The sequence below is a fragment of the Notechis scutatus genome, chromosome 2, assembly GCF_049901735.1.
Source record: "Notechis scutatus isolate UNSWTSFEM ecotype Mainland chromosome 2, rNotScu1.2, whole genome shotgun sequence".
Lineage (NCBI taxonomy): Eukaryota > Metazoa > Chordata > Lepidosauria > Squamata > Elapidae > Notechis > Notechis scutatus.
The window spans coordinates 51,361,926-51,383,846 of NC_142010.1; the positions used below are offsets into that span (position 1 = coordinate 51,361,926).

Sequence of the window (21,921 nt, forward strand, 5' to 3'; positions counted from 1 at the left end):
CTCAAGGCAGTCTTTGTCCCTTCTTTCAAAAGTAAATGATGACTATTCTGACTCTTCTTTATGTTTTACTTGTTATGAACCACCTGGAATTACTTAGATGAGATGGGCAGCCATACAAATTGTCGTCATCATCAACATCTGGCAACCTTTGCTCTTTGTGTATCAGGCAGTTGGAGATCAGTCACAGTCCTTTTTCTCAGAGAATACTAGAACTTAATAAAAGTAAGACTCTTTATGAAGGATTACTTGTGGCAATAAGAATGGCAACACATAATTATTTATTGCATCTACAGATAGTTGGCTCTTTTTAAGGTAACCCAACACTTGCTGGGTAAAGAGGGGCCAGAGGAACTGTTACAGAAGGAGTCCAAGAATATTATTTTAGGCATTTGGAATTTGGATTTCGCTTCTACTGATCCCATGGAACTGCCAGACCTGGTTGTGCTCGGTTATCTGCGAAGTCAGTGAACCCATTAGTTTTGACTGGGCCTTTGGGTCTTTGAGCTTTGCTACCTGTGTTTTAAATCCTTGTCCTCCTGGTTCAGGGCTGTCAAACTCCCGGACCATGGGCCGGATGCATCACACGCTGGCCACGCCCACGCCCGGTTTAGTGAAGTGGGGGAAGTCCTGATATGTCACGTGACGCCATGAATTTGACACTCCTGTCCTGGTTGGTCTGGGCTTTGTGTATTGTTGGACTGATGTAGAGGTGAATGAATTGTAAGCTAACATTTTATTCCTGGCATCCACCAACTAGGAATACTTACATACACAAACTCACTGAAGGTTATAGGCACATTTATGGCTATAGCTGCTTATCATGTTTAGGGGGACGATGTTTCACCATTGGTGACCTTTCACTTTAAAGTTGCATTTCAGACTCTCACATGAGACTGAAAACGAAGCAGTTGCTTTATGAGTTGTATTAACTGAGTCTACATCTTTTTTTTCAGTCTTGCACAGAAACTTGCAAAATGGTGGGTGGCTTTAGTGAAAGGAAGAATGGGACCTCCTGCTTGTGTGAGGGCCAAAACAGTTCTGAATTATTTTCAAAGTGTGCACAGCCCCAGCTTTTTAATCTGAAGGATTACCAAAATATGTATCTATAGTATATGCTATAGAAACAGTTGCTAAGCAGGCGAAGGATAGCAATGTTGGAATAATGACTTCTGCTGGAAATGATATACTATTAGTAACCGTTGTCAATGCATTATGATACTTGAAAGAATAAAAATAGTATTATTATTTTTTTGGTAAATTTTATTGGTTTTTAAAGACAAACAAAAACAAACAAAACATAAAAACATCCAACTTTCTTCCATAAGTGTACAAGCAGTGTGTCGGTTGGTTTACAATTTTTTTGTGCATCCATTTCATAGTCTCAATTACAATTACATTGCATAATAACTCATATTATCAATCAAAAATTGAATACCCTAGTATCATTATTAATCAATCATTTGACTATAATTTTGTTCATTCATACTTTGTGAGATAACTATAATTTACTTAACTTATTTTATAACAATTCATATAATCCTCCCAAATCTATCTAGAAACATTTTATAGATATAATAATAAAAAAAGAAAAGAAATACATCTTTATATATTCATTGTTTTCTAAAATTCTACATATTTTAATATTATATTTTATTGTCTAACCATTGATAGAAAAGATCCCAAATTTTGTAAAATTGTTTATCCTCTTGTTCACTAATTTCAAATGTCAATCTACTCATTTCAGCACATTCCAATATTTTCTTAATAGTTTCCTCCTGCGATGGTATTTTCTCATTTTTCCAATTTTTAGCAAATACAATCCTAGCCGCTGTTAATACATTTACAATCAAATATTTTAAATCTTTACTGTATGTATCAGGTAGAATTCCCAATAAAAATATCTCTGGTTTCAAATCTATATGTTTTTTTTTGTCATTTTTTCCAACCACGTGTGGATTTTAGTCCAGTATTTTCTCGCATCCGCACAAGTCCACCACATATGGTAGTATGAGCCAGGTATCTGATGACATTTCCAACATTTTTCGGATTTATTCTTGAACATTCTTGTTATTCTTGTCGGGGGAAATGCCACCTGTAAAACATCTTATACAAATTTTCTTTAAATGCTGTTAACATTGTCATTTTATAATTTTGAGACCACAATTTTTGCCATTTCTCTAAATCAATCCCATATCCAAAATTCTTCCCCCAAGCAATCATAGTTTCTTTAACTTGCTCTTCTTCTAGTTTAATTTCTAATAGATATCCATACAGTTTTTTAATCACCTTTTCATCAGTACCTGTCAAAATCTTATCTAAGTCAGTCAATTTATAATAATGAAAATAGTATTTGATGGCTATGAAAGATGAATGGATACCAGAGTAACTAAGCTACAATGCCTCAAGACTACTTGGCTGTACAGTGTATCTCTGCCTATGCTGTTCTAATATTAGTCTGAGATGGTGGCGAATGTGCCATTGATTCCATAAGTGTATATGTTTTATATCTTTTTTCTTTAGTCCCAATATATACACTTCCTATAATCTAGAAGTTGAGTAAACAGGATAATACTTCTGTATTTGAATAACAGTTGTTAATGACAACTCTTATTCAAATAAATTTCTCTCTATAAGAAAATTTACGGTATCAGGAAGAAAGAATCTTTTTGCTCGCTGCTGCTTTGAATTGTTTGAGCCAAGCAGAAACAGTGTATTAGTAAACTTTTACATGTTTATGGTCTTCAGGCTCCTTTATCTTTGAAACTTAAACTCTGTTATGTGCAGTAGATGAAAGTGGAGGATTTAATTGAAAAGAAGGATATTACATTATCGGCTGTTAAACTCCTTTAAAATTACTTTCCCCTAAATTTTCTATTTTGGTTGTGAGAACTTCTGAACTGACCCTTCTGAACTGTTTAGTGTTGTAATTATTTAAGTACTAGTTGCTGCCTTTCAATTACACAGAAACATTAGATGGCAATTGAAATTGTGTCAAGAGTGCCTGGGGACCTGTTACAGTAGAAATTATCTTAAACTGTTTAGCAAAGATTTGTTCTCACTGAAAAGGGTTAGGGAAAGAAAGTCCCCTTTTTTGAGCGTCTGGCTCTGCACATGAAAGTGACGCCAGCAATTGGAAGCAATTTGTGAAATTGTTTGATTACATTAATTATGGCACCAGCGAACAGGACTTTGGGAAACAGTTTTGTTTTCTTGCATTCTTTCTGGATTGCTAGCACTGAAAGCCAAGATACAAATGTGCATTTCAGGACTACCAGAAAGTGCTATTGTTTAAAATTGGCAGGGTGCATGAAAGAGTTATATCCCTTCTTGATGTGAGGATACACCAGACAGCTTCAGCCTGAATCTACCTGTTCTTTTGTTCTTGCTCTCAAACAGGTCCTGTCATCCCTTGGTAGCCAGAAACTTAGGTTAGATTCTATACTAGCCATAATATTAAAGCAGACCCGAGTTGAACATCATATAAAAGGTGTAGAATATATAACAGAATTTCCTTTAATTTTCTGATTAGTAAGGCATCAATTAGTGAAGTAATGAGATTCACAGACTACCACAAATCTTAATTTGAACTAATTACTAGTCCCCTGATATTCTCACCTCCTTTCCTTGATTGTCTGAGTTTTTTTTTTTCCTAAACTGGACATTGTACCTGAAATGAGATCTCACCAATGCAAAATAAAGTAATATTATTTTAAAAATATTTCTGTTGATGAAGCATAAAATGGTCTCTTTTTTGCAACCAGTTCATGCTGTTGATTCATATGTTAGTTCATATATTTCAAGATTTTCTATCAAGTATTATTGCCAAGCCAGATATCTTCCAGGAGACAGATATAATTGTGGATAACCAATGAACAGTTTTGCGTTGTATACCAGTTGTACCTATTTTTTTCTATTGGGAGGTTCTGCTCACGGTCACTCATGCCCTGTTCATCTCAAACATGGTCTATTTAATGCACTCTGTATGGAGCCACCCTTGAAGAGTAACTGGAAGCTTCAGCTGGTGCAGAATATGGTGGCATGGGCAGTTATGTCTGACCCTAGATGGGTACCCATAACTGTTCCGTAAGTTGCATTGGTTGCCAGTTTTTTTTCTAAGCCCAATTCAAGGTGCTGGTTTTGAACTTTAAAGCCCTTTATGATTACGGGGCTGCTTATTTGAGGGATTGACTCTTCCAAGTTATATCTTCCTATTCCATATTCCCAAAGAAGAAGAATGCTATAGGTCCCATGTACCATGGAGTTACATTTGGCGGGACCCAGGAGATGGGCCTTTTCTGCCATGGCACCTTCTGTGTGGAACATAATTCCCCCACCCCAGTGTAAGGTTGGGCCCTTCCCTCCCATCCTTATGCAAATCCCTCAAAACCTGGCTCTATCAACAAGCCTGGAGATCTCAAGGGAAACTGTAATCTCCTGAAGTGGATCCAGTGTTCATAATGTCTAAGCTCTTGTTTAGTCTTTTTTAATAATAACATCAATGCTTTAATGACATTCTGTTTCAATGTTGTTATGCTATGGCTTTATTATATGCCACCCAGAGTCATATTCTTTGAGTACACCAACAATATAAATATGCTTAGTTACTAATAAGGAAGTAAATAAATAAAGTGTGGCTTTGCAAGGAGAGCTCAGTTCAATTCCATCCTTTGTAATGGAAATTCACTGGGTTACTTTAGGCAATTACTATCTCTCAGTTACCCTATAGTCACAGGGTTGTTGGGGGATAAGATGAATGGCAGTTCCCCTTGTAACTAGCCTTGAGAAGGGCAAATGAAAATAAATAAGAACAACTTTGCATTTGTCACTGTTTACTTTTCCTTCTTGTCAGGGGTGGGATTCAAATTTTTTAACAACCGGTTCTGTGGGCGTGGCGTAGTTGGTGGGTGTGGCTTGGTGGTCATGTGGTTGGGTGGACATGGCTTGGTGGTCATGTTATTGGCTGGGCGTGGCCAACTCAACATCACTCACATCGAGGCACGCATCTCCTCGCCTGGCCTCTCGTGACTGTGGAGATGCTGCAACAGTCGTAAGTGTGAAAAGTGGTCATAAGTCACATTTTTCAGTGCCATTGTAACTTTGAATGGTCACTCCACACAAGCAAAGTACCAGCAAAGGAGGGGAAAAAAACTCCAGAGAAGTTCCTGAAACAGGAAGTCTAGTCCTGCCAAGAATGTAATAAGGGTTAACGGAGAGGCAGTTTCTGTAAGCAACACCAGAATGTTTCCTTCCTGCCTTCCTTACAGGATTAGGCCAGTAATTTATTCTAACAACTGGTTCTCCGAACTGCTTAGAATGTTAACCGGTTCTAGCGAATAGGTGCGAACTGGTAGAATCCCACCCCTGCTTCTTGTATTTTCAGCTTATTTCCCTAAGTCCATAAGATCATTTTGATTTTCTTTTTATGTCTTCTAGAATCTAGGGCATAAGCTAACTTACTATTTCTGCATTAGCTGCACATATGCTAACAATTGTCTACACTATTACGTCCTGGTGAATAATAATATAGAAACTAGGGGGACCAAAGTTTTTGACATGCCACTCAGAAGCTCCTTCTGTTTTGATGAAAAAACTACAGGTAGTCCTCGACTTACAACAGTTCATTTAGTGACCATTTGAAGTTACAACGGTGCTGAAAAAAGTAACTTATGACCATTTTTCACCCTTATGACCGCTGCAGCATCCCCACGATCACATGATTTACATTTGGATGCTTGACAACTGACTCACATTTTTATGACGGTTGCAGTTTCCTGTGCATGTGGAGAATCATGTGGTCTCTTTTTGTGACCTTTTGACAAGCAAAGTCAATGGGGAAACTAGATTCACTTAACAACCGTGTTACTAATTTAAGAACGCTAGTGATTCACTTAACCACATAAATTTTTGGTCTCAATTGTGGTCATAAGTTGAGGACTTCCTCTATTCACGGGCAATCCTTTTTCAAGACTTTACAGACTCTTTAATTGCTATACCATTTAGCTCACACTAAACCTACATGCCATTATGGTATCATGAGCTGATTTGTCAGATTCGCTGAAATCAAGATATGTCCGTAGTACATATTTCCAAATACTACCAGTGAAGTTCTTTTCAACCGGCAAGGAGAATTTGGGGGTAATTAAAATTTGTAAGAGGCAGGTTGAGTTTAATATGAGGTCCTGAATGATTTTTCAGTCTGAACAAATATTTGAATTGACACAATATTGCTACTTTCCCTGCGTGAGAATTGCTTTGTATAAGCAACTGCAAAACCTTTGCCGGATCATACAAGCCAGTCGGGCAGGCATTCTGCGAAGGAGAGCAGGCAGGGCAGGGGAATCAAAGTCTTCAGCATATGTAGTTGAAAATGAGACTCACTCTATGCGTGGAACTTATATTGAGTTAGGTATACAGTATGTGAAGTGTAATTTTAATTACTGAAAGTGTTTTTTTCCAAGGGACTATCTGTTATAAATTAATAACAATAGCTAGATCTACTTCTGCTTGTAAAGACATTTTAAAACAGGTCCTTGTTCTTTCCCTTCCAACAACAACAAAACAGTGGCAGATAGGAAAGCACTCCAGAGGGTTAACGTCACTGCCATGGGTTATGATCATGGGTTGCCCTCTCCCCTCTTTGGAAGAGCTTTATAGCTCCTGCTGCCTTAAGAAAGTTCAAAACATTCTCAAAGATCCATCTCATCCTGGGAACCCATTTTTTGAACTATTACCATCTGGCAGACGGTACAAAATAATAAAAACAAGGACAAATAGGCTGAAAAACAGCTTCTGTCCCAGGGCAGTAGCTCTTTTGAATTCTGCTGTATAGTGCAGTGTTGGTGCGGTGTCAGGGGTTTTTGGTTCAATGTGTGGAGGGTGAAGGATGTGTGTTTGTGTTTATTTTCATGGTCATGGTCATGATGTGTACTGAAGATGGTGTTTGATTTCGTTGTACGAGGTGCAATGACAATAAAGTAAAGTAAACTAAAAATCTATTCAGCTCATCTAACTATATGTAGACAAAAACAGAAACGGCTTTCTCTCATCTTTTTCTAAGCAGAGGAAAATATTTCACACTTTCCCCTCTAGCAGCTTTTGTGGCTTTTAAACACATTTCTTATGGTGCTAGTTCACATTTAGTTTTCATAAATTTTCAAGCAAACATTGTTTTAATATCTTTTTTGCTTTGCCCCTAAGCTCCTCTAATTTACTATTAACTTAGTCATATTTGACAAAGAAAAATAAGGTTCTTGGTTTAACTACTGTCTATTCTGCTTTGCATTTGTCAACTTGTCATTTGATAACTCTGTTGAACATTGAGATACTGGAATGAAATTTGGTGTCCATTCATTCAGGGTACAATTCTTCCTTTTCTGTTTGAATGGCATTGGAATGAAAGTTATGTGTACCTATTCAGGCTAACTGGCTGAAATTAAAAAAGGAGCTCCAACTTCACACTCACAGGTATGCACACAGAAAATAGAAAAACATGTAAGATTAGTTTGAAGTATAAGAATAAATGCTCAGATAATTTTCTGTATTTTTAAAGACAAAACCAAGATCAACCTCTGCCCCAGTGATGGGATTCAATTTTTTTTACTACCAGTTCTGTGGGCGTGGCTTGGTGGGCATGGCAGGGGAAGGATATTGTAAAATGTCCAGTCAGAGGAACTACTCAAAATTTCCGCTACCAGTTCTCCAGAACTGGTCAGAACCTGCTGAATACAACCTCTGCTCTGCACCTATTTTCAAAGATCCAAGCAGATTTTTTTTTTTAAAAAAAAATGAGTACAATATTGCTTTTGATTGTTGAGACTTTGGAATGAAAATTTCAGAAGTGTAACTCAGGACAGCATGCTTAATTTCAAAAACTAATCCTACATCTATCAGTGGACCCTGTCAAATACTATACTATTTTAGAGTAAACTTGTTTTTTCTGAAATGTTGAAGGAATATTTTTTATGAAAAGCATACCTCTCCTTCAGCTTAAGTCAACACAGTATTTTTCTAAACTGCAGACACTATTGTAAAAGTAACATGGCAACAATATGGAAATTTTGCCATTGCCTTTAAGAGTTTTTTGTTCAGATTTCTTACATAGTCTGGCTATGTGGAGTTTATGGTGAAGAAAGTAATCCTACCTATTTCTCATTATGCATCATGCTTTTCTTCCTTTCCCTTCCAAGTGCAGCTATCCTTCACTATATTACTTCTTCCTTCTCTGTTTCTCTTGGGGAAGGAAGAAAGAAAGTGCCAGCATTTGTGTCTGACAGAGAACGGTTGTGCAGATGATATAATTATGTGTGTGTCTGTATGTATGTGTATGCATACACACACACACTCAAACACAAATGGGTGACAATATATTCTAAAAGCGGGACTCTTATTTTATAGACAGTTAATTTTAATTAGTAGCTATTAACTCTATACGGCTAATATGATTTTTTCCTAGTCCTGTTTTTTGGGAACATGGCCTCTTGCTTATGTAGATACACATTCTATATACATGCAGATGCCTCATTGTCACACAGATACGTAGACATATGGACACACAGACACACATAGACAACACACACACAATGGAGGAAAACTCTAATTGTCTTCAGCTGGAGTGGAGGACGCTGAGCATTGCACAGGACATCTGTATGAATTCTGTCTGCTTTTTCAATTTGTGGAAGACTTTCAGAGATGTCTTTTCAGATATATATTTCCAGCTATTACTATAATTTAAAATAAGTTGCAACATTGTTTTGCATGTCCATTATGTCTAAGATGAATTGATATCCACACGGTAATAACAGCAGCGACATTATCTTGATGCTGTTGAGTATTAAAATGCTTTTTTGAAATAACAACAAAAATCCTCAAGTTGTGGCGTTGGCATCTATCAGCATTATATCTCTTAATATGTTTTAATTGTTTTATTCTGTAACTATATCACACATAAGTACTATTAATGCCCCTACAACTTTCACAGTGTGAGGTATTACACAAGGAGCTATCCTTTTCTTTCCTTATTGTCACTCACATAAAGGCAATCTTCAGAATTTAAGCTATTCTTATAAGAATCTTAATATTACAGCAATGTTTTATTACTCCTAATATATGTGCATCCCAAAATCAATCTTGAAGCAGTCTTAAATTTATTTTAAACACGTGCAAATGTTTTTCATCAAAATACAGCAAGAAGTTGATATTTGCAGTATCTAAATATTATGGTTTATTTGAAAAACATGACTTGAATCTGAGGTAAAAATATATCAAAGATCCAGACACTAAATTATATACTCACAACACTAAATTTAGATACTGAGTTTAGATACTGACTTTCTCAGGCTGGGAATGATAGTTCCCATTTTTATCTTAACAAAAAGGCAAATGGGGAAAATCTTTCTCCACTGCTTGGGAAAAGCTCAGATTAAATGCTGACAGTGAATTGAGAAAAAACCTCTTCCAGTTTTATACCTCTTTCGGTTAGATAACGGTGTTGTAATATATACCAATATATAGTCCACATTCACTCATTGATGGATGGAGATCAACAATCTGTCTTTGAGTTATTGAAATTATGAAATTTGATATCTGAGCAGAATCCATACCTGAATCATAATAGAATATTCATAAGAATTTTAAGTTCAGTATTTTTTCCAACATCTAAATGAGGTCCGTATCTAATGTTATAAAACTGGATTCTAAAACTGGTGGATGATTCTGAATCCTTAAGAGAAGGATGTGGACTCTGTAGCCTTCCTAATATGATTGGACTTGACAGTCATTGGTAGTTCAGGATGATGAGGTTTGGAGTTCTGTAACAAGTCAATAAACTATCCCTTCCCCAACCTTGAGTTACAGTTATGCTAAGTTACAGGTATTTTTGAATTAAGATATCCTAAATGAAAGTTTTTCTGATTTTTTTTTAACATTTTCTCCATTCAGGAATAGAATGAATATTTGTGCTTAGGGTAGTTATAGTTTCATATTTTCTAGGCTTAGTATACTCATTTATGACTGGAAATCTTATAACTTGTGGTAAATTGTGTTGAATGCTATATTATAAATGAATACATGAACAGATGTTGTCTAACATTTTCCTTGGGGATGATGGGACTGATCAGTTTTACTACTCCTAGGTAGAGAGAGAGAGAGAGAAAAAAAGTCCATTTTCCCATTTGAAACTCAATAAACTCAATACAATTGCCTCATATAATCATTACTTATTAATGAGTTTTATGCTCTTTTGTTTGTTTCCTATCATGTATAAATGGAGATGGGAAGCAAGAAGCTGCTTTTGACAGAGTTCTTCCAGCCAAGGTATACAAAAGAAGTTAATTGGGCATCCCAGCTACAATAGCAACAGATAGTGGCAGTCTTCATGGACCTCTAGTACTTTAAGTATTACAAGTCTGTATTCAGTAACGAGTCAGATAACGCACACATGGTGACTGGCAGCGAATTAAGAGTGGGCTTTAGATATTTTTTTTTAACACTGTTGAGGAGACATCCTAAAAGAAGGTATCGACAAGGTAGCTGATTCTCAGCCTGGTTCAACCATTGTGTAGGCAGTTTATTATGAGAGTATGCACCTTGCTGCTGAAAGATTCCTACTGTTCTTTGCTTACCACTTATATATTATAATTAGTTAGTTTTTACTATTCGGTCTATCAAACTCTTGGTGACTTTATAGGAAGGTGCTCTCCAGGCTATCCATATCAAATATATTATAGTAGTTGTTGGCAAATAACATGACTCTTTAAAGTACAGTGTGTAGTGTTCCCATAATATGCTGCTCTTAGCTCCACAACATGCCAGTGTTAATAGTGGTGGTTATCTGCTGATTGTTCTGGGTCTGCTACCCATTGGACTCAATTTCAGAAGAGATCAGAGATCAGCTCTTTTCTGTTATTTTTAGGTCCTAGAGAGAAGTAGGCTGATTAAATGAAAAGGAACCCCATCACTTCTCTTTAGGTAGAGAAGAGTCCTCCTTTCTCAGTAGTGGGCCCTGCCCAGGGGTGGGATTTAAAATTTTTAACAACCGGTTCTGTGGGGATGGCTTAGGTGGTGGACATGGCTTGGTGGTCATGTGACTGGGTGGACATGACTTGGTGGTCATGTTAGTGGCTGGGTGTGGCTAACTATCAGTCACATTGAGGCACGTTCACCTGGCCTCTCATGACTGTGGGGATGCTGCAACAGTCGTAAGTGTGAAAAATGGTCATAAGTCACTTTTTTCAGTGCCATTGTAACTTTGATTGGTCACTCCACACAAGCAAAGTACCAGCAAAGGAAGGAAAAAAAACTTCAGAGAAGTTCCTGAGACAGGAAGTCTAGTCCTGCCAAGAATGTAATAAGGGTTAACGGAGAGGCAGTTTCTATAAGCAACACCAGAATGTTTCCTTCCTGCCTTCCTTACAGGATTAGGCCAGTAATTTCTTCTAACAACCGGTTCTCCAAACTGCTTAGAATGTTAACAACCAGTTCTAGCAAATAGGTGCGAACTGGTAGAATCCCACCCCTGGCTCTGCCTCAGTTTCATTTTACTACATTGCCATTACCTCATTGCTTCTTCGGGACAAGTAGAAATATTTCTACAATTTAACTTTCTACAGAAGTTACCCTTCCACTATTAGCTAGTAGGCCCTTTACCTTACTTTTCTCTTAACAGTTTCACTACCTTTTGTAGTCATAGACTAGCCTAAATTTACCCATAACCTAGTTTATTCTGGAAGAGGGTTTTAAATAGGGCACCAGGATAGATGCAGCTAGCCCTAAACTGGGGGGGAGAAGCAGCAGAAAAGCTTAAAAGCAAAGGGGAAAAAAAGAACATTTGCATAACTAGTATGCAATGGCAGTAGTAATACATACATATCACCTAACTGGAAAAATTAAAGTTTTCAAAGATATAAGCAAGCAGATCTCATTTGAGAGAGTAGCATTAGTGAAGGAAAATGTGCATTTAAATTTCAAAATGCTAAGATTTTGAACGGCTTGAAATGGCTATTTTGAAAATGGAATTATGGAATAAAGCATGTTCTATTCCGTTTTCCATCATGGAGCATATGAAACAGCCATTTCAACTTTGAAACCATTGACTTTAAACATTTTGCGCATCTGTCCTGCAGTCCATGTCTCCATGTTGTTTTACTGTGGCAAAGTATCATCTGTAGATCACGCAAACACCAGTTTAATAAGCTGAATATAAATAGATCATAAAGAAACGCCTAGGTGACATTTGATAATGTCAAGAAAAGCCTAGGTGACATTTGATAATGCCGTATGTTAAACAAGAAAGAAGGAGATGGACTAGATCATCTTTCAATAGATTCTGTGGTTTTTCAACAGATCATCAAGACTGAACATAAGTGCTCTGTACAAAAAAAAACCCTGTATTTTCATATGCGGCTTTTCAAGATAAATGGTTAAAAAATAGCATTCCCGTCTGTATTAATAGTTTTATCTCTACTTTCCTCTTTTGGTTCATACATCTGTCCACCATTTGCATTTTGCATTTACAATTTGGTTCTTTTGTTGGTTGTTTCTTATTGCAAATAAGTGGGGTGCATGAGTACAACAAAGTTCATGGAATTTTCTACTTACACATTGGCTTGGAGTCATTCGATATGAAAAACACTTTCTAAATGAGTAGCATTGAATCTGAATTATCATATTTAAAAATAGTGGTTTTTATTCTCCGATACATGATATGGCCAACGCACAGACCTGTTTTTCTAATAGTTTTATTTAGAATTCAGTTACATATGTTAATCCCCACCCCCACCAACACTCTTTTCTCAGGACTGTACAAAAGGCTAGGGGAAAAAATGCATCTACAGCACTGCTCCCACTTACAGGCATTGCAAAACACCTCTTTTGAATCAGTTTTGAACCATGCGCAGCCCAGTTGCTCTTCCGCTCTTCCGCTCTTGGATGGTTAGGCTATCCCTTGATATATATAAGTCACAGCCATGTTTTGCAGCTTGCCATGGGTTCTGTAAGAGTCCCAAATTATAGTGAGTCTTCAGGCATTTGGCAAGTCACAAACTTTATAAACCTTTGCATCCTATTTAAGGAATTGGGAATGTGCTTGTAAAGCTCAATTCTCCTATGTTACCTCTCTACGACAGTAAGGAAAAAAAAACCAGAAAAATTCAGTTATAGCCTTTTCTGATGCTATCAGTGATCTCCAGAAGCTATACAAGATAACATAGTGTGGTCCCTGATTGCCAAAAGTTTGCCTTCCCCATGTTACAGATAAAACCTATTTACTTAAATAAACTTTGTGTGTGAATGTGGTTGTGTGGTTGAGGTTGTGCACATGTTTAAATTCTGGACGAAAGGTTCCCTGCCTGGTAACTATCAAGATTCAATTGGTGCCCAATATTAGCTGCTGTTGGATTTTTTTTCTTCTAAACTTGGTTAGGAAGATATGAACAAATTGGCAATAGGTAGAAGCAGGTAGAACAGTAAACGATTAAAAGCAACCTCTGCCTTTCTGTTTGTTCTCCGAAGAAATAAAAGCCTATTCTTTGTTGTGTGTTCTTTGAATACCAAATTACTGATTCCATATGCTTATGTTCAATTGTACAGTCAAACTAGAGAAGAAAATTGGAATTGCCACTATAAAAATCTAAGCTTCAACTGGTTTTCAGAGAAGAAATTAACTCTTGAACTAAATTTAGTTTGCTTGTATTCGGAAAAAAATTACACAACTTTAATTATTTTCTTACATTCATCCCCCAATTGGAATTATTTTTTTATGCGGAAGTTTGTTTTTTCCATTGAAATAAGTAAAGCTTATACTTAAATAGAATGTGTAATAATATATACTAATTGGTTTCTTAGGTGGGTTCTTCTACTTTCAGATGTTCAAACTACAAAGGGTATTTAACACAAAACCCATTGTGTTTACTTGCTTTGGATACAATGCAACAGTAGGAGGATCATTGCAATTTATATTTGTGTTTGCAAATTAGTTCAAAGCTAAAGCACAACTAATGTGAGGAAAACATTATAAGTGAGCAGACCATGAGCAAGTAGGTGGATGTTAGGAGTGACAGGTGTTTACATTTCTATCTATGTATAAACAATTTATGCCATAAAACTATAATAAAATTCCTTTCTTTCTTTTATTATTTTGTGTATTATTTTTGTTTTTATATCTAGTTAATAAATAATGGGGAACACTACAATAAATTTGTTAAGTGAAATGTAGGTGATGGATGGCACAAATTGAATTAAACTCCCTGTTCTTCTCTTGGCTCTAGAGTGCTACTACCCATTAGTAACACACACACACACACACACACACACACACACACACACACACACACACACACACACAAGTGTAGGTATTTCTGAGCAAAGTGGGCCACTTGCCTATTGTAACTTTGAAGCTAATGTCTTCTCTTTCTCACACACAATCCCTTTCTTTTTAAACACACGGACCTTTTCAGTTTAATCCATTAGCAAGTTGGCAAAATAAAGTAATTGTCCAACAGAGAAAAGGGAGAGAAATCTATTAACATTTGTTACAAATCCGAGTAGTACAGGCAGCACTTAATTAATGGAACAGATTTCTTACTATTTATTCAAGCTTACACAGTCATTGTTCAGAAGAGATTAGACTCTTAATATAAGTAAGTTAAACTAGACCTCCATCTAAAAATATCAGTCATTTCAGTTATTAAGGGGCTGATGTCTTATTTGGTGAAAGATATATTTTCCTTCATTTCCTTGGTCTTGTAAAATGTAAAGTATGCATTGTGTGTAATACGAGAAATCCACTGAGGTAGATGAAACCTAGATTGTGGCTCCCAGCCTGTCTGCTTGTGCTTTCCCTCTTTGTGTTGCCTGTGTCACAGAGCCTCTTCAGCCCATAGACCTCCTGGCACCAGAGTGAAAAAAAAACCCACCATGCCATTTGTCAGGGTGTGATGCCAGCAACTACCTAATCAGTTTGCAGAATAAGGGCCTTGGGATTTGATTAAGTAATTTAAATACCTAGCTGTAATACCTGAGCTGCTTTTGGCTGGCAGCCCATGATTCCACTTGGTTAACTACCTACCTTATTGTTTTTTTCTATTTTCCAGCTACAAAATGCCTTGGAGATAATTCCCTGCTAAAAATGATTCAAATTTGCAAGCAAAATACTCTTTAGTTTCTATTTTCTTCTCTTTTTTTCTCTCCAAAGTTTAATATGATTATGCCTTTGTAAAGCTGTCTTTTTTTTCTTCTTTCTCTTTGCTCAGTCTGCTTTTTCTCTGTGTAAAGCAGTGTTGAATGAGTGGTTATAATTGTATAATTCTGGGCTGTCAAACTCGTGGCCTGCGGGCTGGATGCATCATGCGCTAGCCACGCCCATGCCCAGTTTGGCGAAGGGGGGAAATTTGCAATACGTCACATGACAATGCGAGTTTGACACCCGTGGTATAATTGTTTTGATACTGCTGCAATATAGTTACTTCTAGGAACAATTCAAGTTTCTGTTTTTTAAAGTTTAAATACAGTGATAGAGTGCTTTAGTTTCTGTTTCTGAAAGTTGCATCAGGGTACACAAGGCAGGAATGTAATGCCTCTGTATAGATCTTTAATGCAGCACTGTCTTTTTCCCAAACTGTTCCACGATTCTGTGAGAAGACACAGCTGCTTTAATGAGATGGAGGCAGGTGCTATGTTTGTGCTTCTGCGTGTTGTGAAGCATTTGTTTGTAACGGAGTAGAAAGTACTCTGCCAGTCCTGTTTTTAAGGGTTACAGAGCTTCCTTGTAAGCATCCTTACAAAGCTGAGCATCTTCTTCCTATAAAGATTCTTCTTCACCCAAAGAAAATTTACCAGTGTAAGACAATAGCGAGGAATCATATTAGATAAGAATAAATACAGTATAACGGAAGTGCAGACGGGGCAATTAGTTTTTTTTAAATTTACTTTTAAGAAAGAGCAGGTTTACCTTAGGGGGGATTTGATCAATAGATTTTGTTGCAAAGTGCTTTGAATAACTGGAAAAGCAAGAAGTATATAAACATCACCATATAAATTTATTTATTTATTCAATCAAATTTTCCCCATCACAATCAGATTAGTGTCAGTAGTATACATAACTGTTCACATTACAAGCAAGCATTATAACTTAGTTATGCTAATAATTATTCATGGATGGATGGATGAATTATTATCCACCCCCCCCAAACGCATCCTCTAATATCCACAGATGAGAACTGGCTTGATCAGAATAAATTGATTGTATTGTTCCTTGTTTTTAAATGTTTTAACAATTTAAACCATTCAAAGTTGGAGACAGGTGACATTTAATATCCTGTTTCCACGAAAATACAACCTACCCTGAAAGTAAGTCCTAGTTTGATTTTTACACATGTTCCCTATATAAACCCTACCCCCAAAATAAGCCCTAATTAAGATCCCACCCACTCCAGATTGGATAGGTAAAAATTAAGCTAGGGTGGAGATGCAGGGTGGAGTCACCCTACTATTTACCTTTGGGCAGTTGTAGCCAGGCCTCGCATACACCAACACCTGCCAATCTGGAGCTCTTTTATCCGCTGCAGAGACTTTCAGGAAAGCCTTGCCGGCCGCAGAAGAAAAAGTTCCTGAAGGCCTCTGACAGCAAAAAGGAGGCCAAGGGCGATGTGCGCAAGTGAGGTTAGTCAGTGGATGACATCCCCCGAAAATAAGACCTGGTGCCTTTTTTTTGGTGGCAACACAGTAAATTATTATTGTGATTAATATTTATTAACATTGAAGTAGACCTACAGTTTGCATGAAATATGATTCTCCTGATAAAGTTCTAGGTAAATAAGTTGTTTTAATAAGAATATACTGATTTGTGTGAATCTTAATTCCACATCCATTGTGCACAGCTACAGGCTGCCAAGTATTTGAGATTATTTTTAGTTACAATTGAAAATAATGCTTTAGCCGTATTGGCCTGCACAACCATTCTTTAACAGTGAGATGGCTGGATTAACTAAGAAGATAAAAGTGAACATACTAGCTGAAAAAGTTCATCTGGCAAAACTAGCTTGCAAAGATAGCATGTATAGCAGCAGCAGCAACACCCTCTCCCCACAATGCATTTGGGCCTGACTCTGCTGGTGTTTTATAAAGCTTTGAAGACTGAGAGGGTGAGTGAGCCTCTCAGTGGTTTTTTCTTTTACATTGCTTTTAAAAAAATATCTAAAATGGAGAAAAAAGAGTGAACAAACGACTAAAGGATAAATATGGTATTTAAAAGTGGACAGAGGAATTACCAAGATTCTACAGTTAGCGTTCAGTGTATCCTTGATTAGAAATTAGCCTTACAAAACATTAAATTACATCTAAATATATTAAATTATTTACTAACAATTTAAATCTCTGAGCTAAGCGCGAAAACATCCACTGTTTGTTCTTTAAAAAATACAAAAAGAAACCTACTAAAACATTATAGATAAATATTATACTTGAATTGCTAAAATACACGGAGAAGACTTTTTGATAGCCAAAATAAGAGTATGCATGATTATGAAACCCTGTTCAAACGTTGAACAACTTCTTTGGAGTATACAACAATCTATAAAAACATTTATCGTTTACATTGTTGGGATAAAATATTTTCCCCAGCTCTTATAAACAGATATTTTTACCTTTCACACTCCTGAGTATGGACGTAAAGCATTATCTGTCCTCTATTGAATCTGATATGATTTTTTAAAAAAACTTGGTGACTTGAAATACTGGAATTTGAAAAAGCTTATAAAAATGAAAAAAAAAAGATCTTACTTAATAGTTGATTTGAAAATTATTTCACAAGTTAAGCTGATAATACCCACTAACGAGAGCAGCAGCCAATTGTAGTGAGCAGACCAATAATTCCTTATACTGTACTAAGCTTGCTGTATTCACATTTTACATTTTAAATAACTAGTTTTGCCCCTTTTCAAATTAACTCAAAACCAGGGATGGGATCCGACCAGTATAACTACGGGTTTTGTTGGTCTGCGTCGCGCATGCATGCGCTTGAGTCACGCGAGTTGCGCGAGTGCAATTTATGACCTGTTGAGCTGCCCGGACAGCTGAGCAGCGCTGCGTGCAAGTGTGCAGCGTTTGAAAAAGGCCCTTTTCATGCTTTTTCAACCACAGCTGTGTCGCGCAAAGTAGCTCCAATTGAAAAGCAGGAAATAAAGGTCAGGTAAGAGCCAGGGTGGGTGGGTGGGCCAAAACAGCAGCAGACATAGAACTGGTTCTATGTATGCTCTCTGTTTGCTGCTTTTCATAGCAACCGGTTCTACAGAAGTGGACAGAACCGGTAGAATCCCACCACTGCTCAAAACCATATCTTAGATGTCCACGTTAAAACTCACTCTATTGACTAGCTATTCAACTTGTCTAATAATGTTGCCTTTTCCTATTGCAAGATCATGCTTGAAAGAGGTGGGAGTTTATTTACATAATAATATTTCATAGGATAGGGGAACTATGAGGAAGTGTTGGATTATATCTGAAAAAATGACTTAAATATTAGGAAGAAAAGGAACTACATTTCTTGTGCTGTTTGCAATAGGCCTTTGTAATATGCTGTACCTACCTCATGGTGGACATATCTTTTCTTGAATATATAAATATATATATATATCCTTGTGCTGAATCAACACAATTAACTGTGAATGGCCCTTTAGTTTGTCTGAAATGGAACAGATCACCTGTGCTTGTAGACGACCTGTCTCCAGTAAATCATAAACATCTCAATCTTATTGTTGGACCATGATATAAGAATCTGTCTCTGTATTTCAATATGAGAGGAGAGAAACTGATTAAGTGTTTGAGATAAGGTTATGTGACACCACAGGTTAGAAATACCTGAGCTGAAATTGGCTTACTGCCTAATACCTACATTTGCAGAATATTCAGCTAGGTAGGACTGAATATGCTTTTAAGGAGATCTCTGCTAGCAACTTGGCCAAACATTGTGGAGCCCTGAATTACTGTTACTGTTTTTGTTTTGATTGAGATTACCCAGGGTCCTCACATATTAATCTCAAATGTAAGTTAAATAAAGACATTTAAAAGAAAGGTTCTTGAGTAATGTATGTTATTTTAATTTTTATTAGCTAATATTCCATTTGAAATTAAAAAAATAATTCTCCTTATTGTCATCACTTAAATATAACCTATCCCATATACAAGGTAGGCAACCTGTATTCAGGAAGTTGACATATTTCTCCTGCAGATTAATGGTAATGGTAGATTTTTCCATTTTCCTGGGTTTTCTGCAGTGCTGTTCTTGCTGTGGAACCCTGCAAACAATCTGGATATGAAGCTCATATCCAAATCACTTCAAGATTTGGAGATGGTTGCTTGGAGATGTTTCCTTTCTAATACTTTTTTTAAATCTTTTCAGATGGGGTGAAGCCAGAAACAAAAGCACTTCTGACTGCCATTTCTAAGAAGAAGCCCAAGGCAGGGAAGGGAGATTCAGCAAAAGAGGATGAAAGTAATAAGGTGGACTCGGCCCATCCTATTCATATCACTCTTCTTTTTAAAAGATATGTCTTTGATTCACGGAAGAAAATGATTCAATCTTGAGCCATGCTTGAAGTCTTAAAGACTGAACACCAAAAAGACTTGATGGCGGGTTCCATACACTGTTCACATTGGTCTTCTCTGGTTCTCTCCCTCTCCCTCTCTCTCCCTCTCCCTCTTTCTCCTCCCCTCCCTGTCATGCTTTCCAGTTCCAGCCTGCTGTGATATAGGTACAGATACATGATACTTTTTTTGCAGATAGTAGAAATGTTTGCATATACAATGTAAATTTTTTCATATTTTTGATAATCAGATATTATAATTGATTAAAGGAAAACTTGATGAAAAGTGAAATGCAAATACATCTGAAATTAAATTGTTTACATTCTTATATGTTCAAGAATACAAATACACTAGTTATAGGGCAGGGATTATTTTGTGAGTGAGGTTTGTATTTTGAGTATTAAAACATCTTCAGGGATATACATAATTTCATGGCATATCATTAACTTTGCTGTTTCATGGTTCATAATGGCTTTCATATAAAATTTTGCTTGTACACCTATCTAAATGTGAAATGAATCTTTTTTTCTCTCTCTCCCATTTCAGAAAAATTCAGAAAACAATAAAATCTGCCTGCTCATTTCCCTGAATAAAATAAATACTATGCAACATCACAAAAAGTCTTCATTTTTATTACCAAAATAACAAATTATTAAAAGTTTTTTTGGTTATTAGTTTTATTTTGGTGAAAAAATAGTAAACTGTATTTATAACACTTATTAAGTCCCAGTTTCAATATTCTTTTTCTCTCCTCATACAAAATCACTCATTCTCTAGCAAAACCAAAAATCGTAAGGGTAAACCCCAAATCAACCATATTTAGGGAGTGGAGCAAGGTCGGTATTTCTTTCATGTTTATTTAAGAATCGTTTTACTTGATGAATGGAGATTTGTGTCATAGATCTTAAGCAAATTTTCTTTCTAACCATTATTTTGCAAATGAGCATAATGATCATGATGTGTTATTCAGGAAACAAATTCCCAATTTTCCCCCCCTCTGTGCCTGGCACCAATAAACATATAAAATTTCCTAGGAGTAATAAAGACAGTTTCAGAATGTTTGTAGGGTTGCTATTTATTGTGACTTTTTTCTGAGGGCTTTTTGGGAGGGAGGGGAGCAATGTATAGAGTGGTCTTTTTACCATTTTTACTCCACCTTTTATTCCAAAGGTCACAATCCCTAACATTATATAAGGAATTGTCATAAGTTGACTGGACTGTTTCAAAAAGTAAAGTAAGGTAAATAAGTAAATAAAATATTAATAGAGATAAGGATGAATTTCAGACAAAAGCAAGAGAGTACTCGTGAATCTTAAGAGCTATTATATTTTTAATTGCTCTTACATCAGGGCTGCCAAACTCATGGCCTGTGGGCCGGATGCGTCATGTGCTGGCCACGCCCACCCGAATTAGCGAAGGGGGTAAAAACTGTGATACATCATATGGTGTTAGTGTGACTCGAGTTTGACACCTCTGCTCTACATAATGAAAGACTTGGTAGGGAGACCTATAGGAAAAAAACAATCTAGAAATAAGGATTTCCCTATTGTAGCCTTGTAGCATGACAGATTTGCTTGGATTGGATTCCTTTAAACAGTTTAATTCCTTTAAAGAATTTCCTAGAGCTTGAGTTGATAAACTTGGGTGCTTTCTGCTTGAAACTTTACAACTCGTAGGATTACGGGCTATACTTTCAGGATAATCTATAAGTTATTCAACATTTATTTATTGAATGAGTAACTTCCGCTATTCAGATGTATAGAAAAAAAGTTGTAGAGGAAAATAGACATTTTATTTTCACGTCAAAAGTTTTCCTAGCAATCTTCATTGTTTGCTAGGTGATCCAGATGGGATTATGATTATAATTTCCATCACCCCACGACTTCTAATCTTTTTTTTTTCAAAATGCATAGTCTTTGTAATAGAGTTTTCATACATGCATATCCCTGAACATAGAGAAGTGAGCATGTGCATGTGTTGTCAATAATACCTGCAACCCTTTTTTCACGCCAGTATCTTTATTTACATATTAAAGTGATCCTTGATTTATGACCACAAATAAGCCCAAAATTCCTGTTGCTAAGCAAGAGCGTTATTAAGTGAGCTTTCCCCCATTTTATGACCTTTGTTCCCACAGTTCTTAAAGGAATCACTGCAGTTGTTAAGTTAGTAACGTGGTTATTAAGTGAATCTGGCTTCTCCATTGACTTTGTTTGACAGAAGATCACAAAAAGCATGATCCCAGGGCATTGCAACCGTCATAAACATGAGTTAGTTGCCAAGCATCTGGCTTTCGATCACGTGACCCATGGAGATGCTTCCCACAGTCATAAGTGTGAAAATAGT

General features: G+C 36.5%; 1 protein-coding gene across 2 annotated transcripts in view; it reads left to right on the forward strand.

Annotated features, from left to right (window-relative positions):
• EEFSEC (eukaryotic elongation factor, selenocysteine-tRNA specific) overlaps window positions 1–20,634 on the forward strand; it is a 172,718-nt gene extending 152,084 nt beyond the window's left edge. The window contains exon 7 of one of the 2 annotated variants that reach the window (XM_026678021.2): window positions 19,391–20,634. In XM_026678021.2, the coding sequence (XP_026533806.1) occupies window positions 19,391–19,575 (185 nt within the window). In that variant the 3' untranslated portion in view covers window positions 19,576–20,634. The remainder of the gene's footprint in view (window positions 1–19,390) is intronic. The other variant, XM_087954702.1, reaches the window with a different exon arrangement.
• The last annotated feature ends 1,287 nt before the right edge of the window (window positions 20,635–21,921 follow it).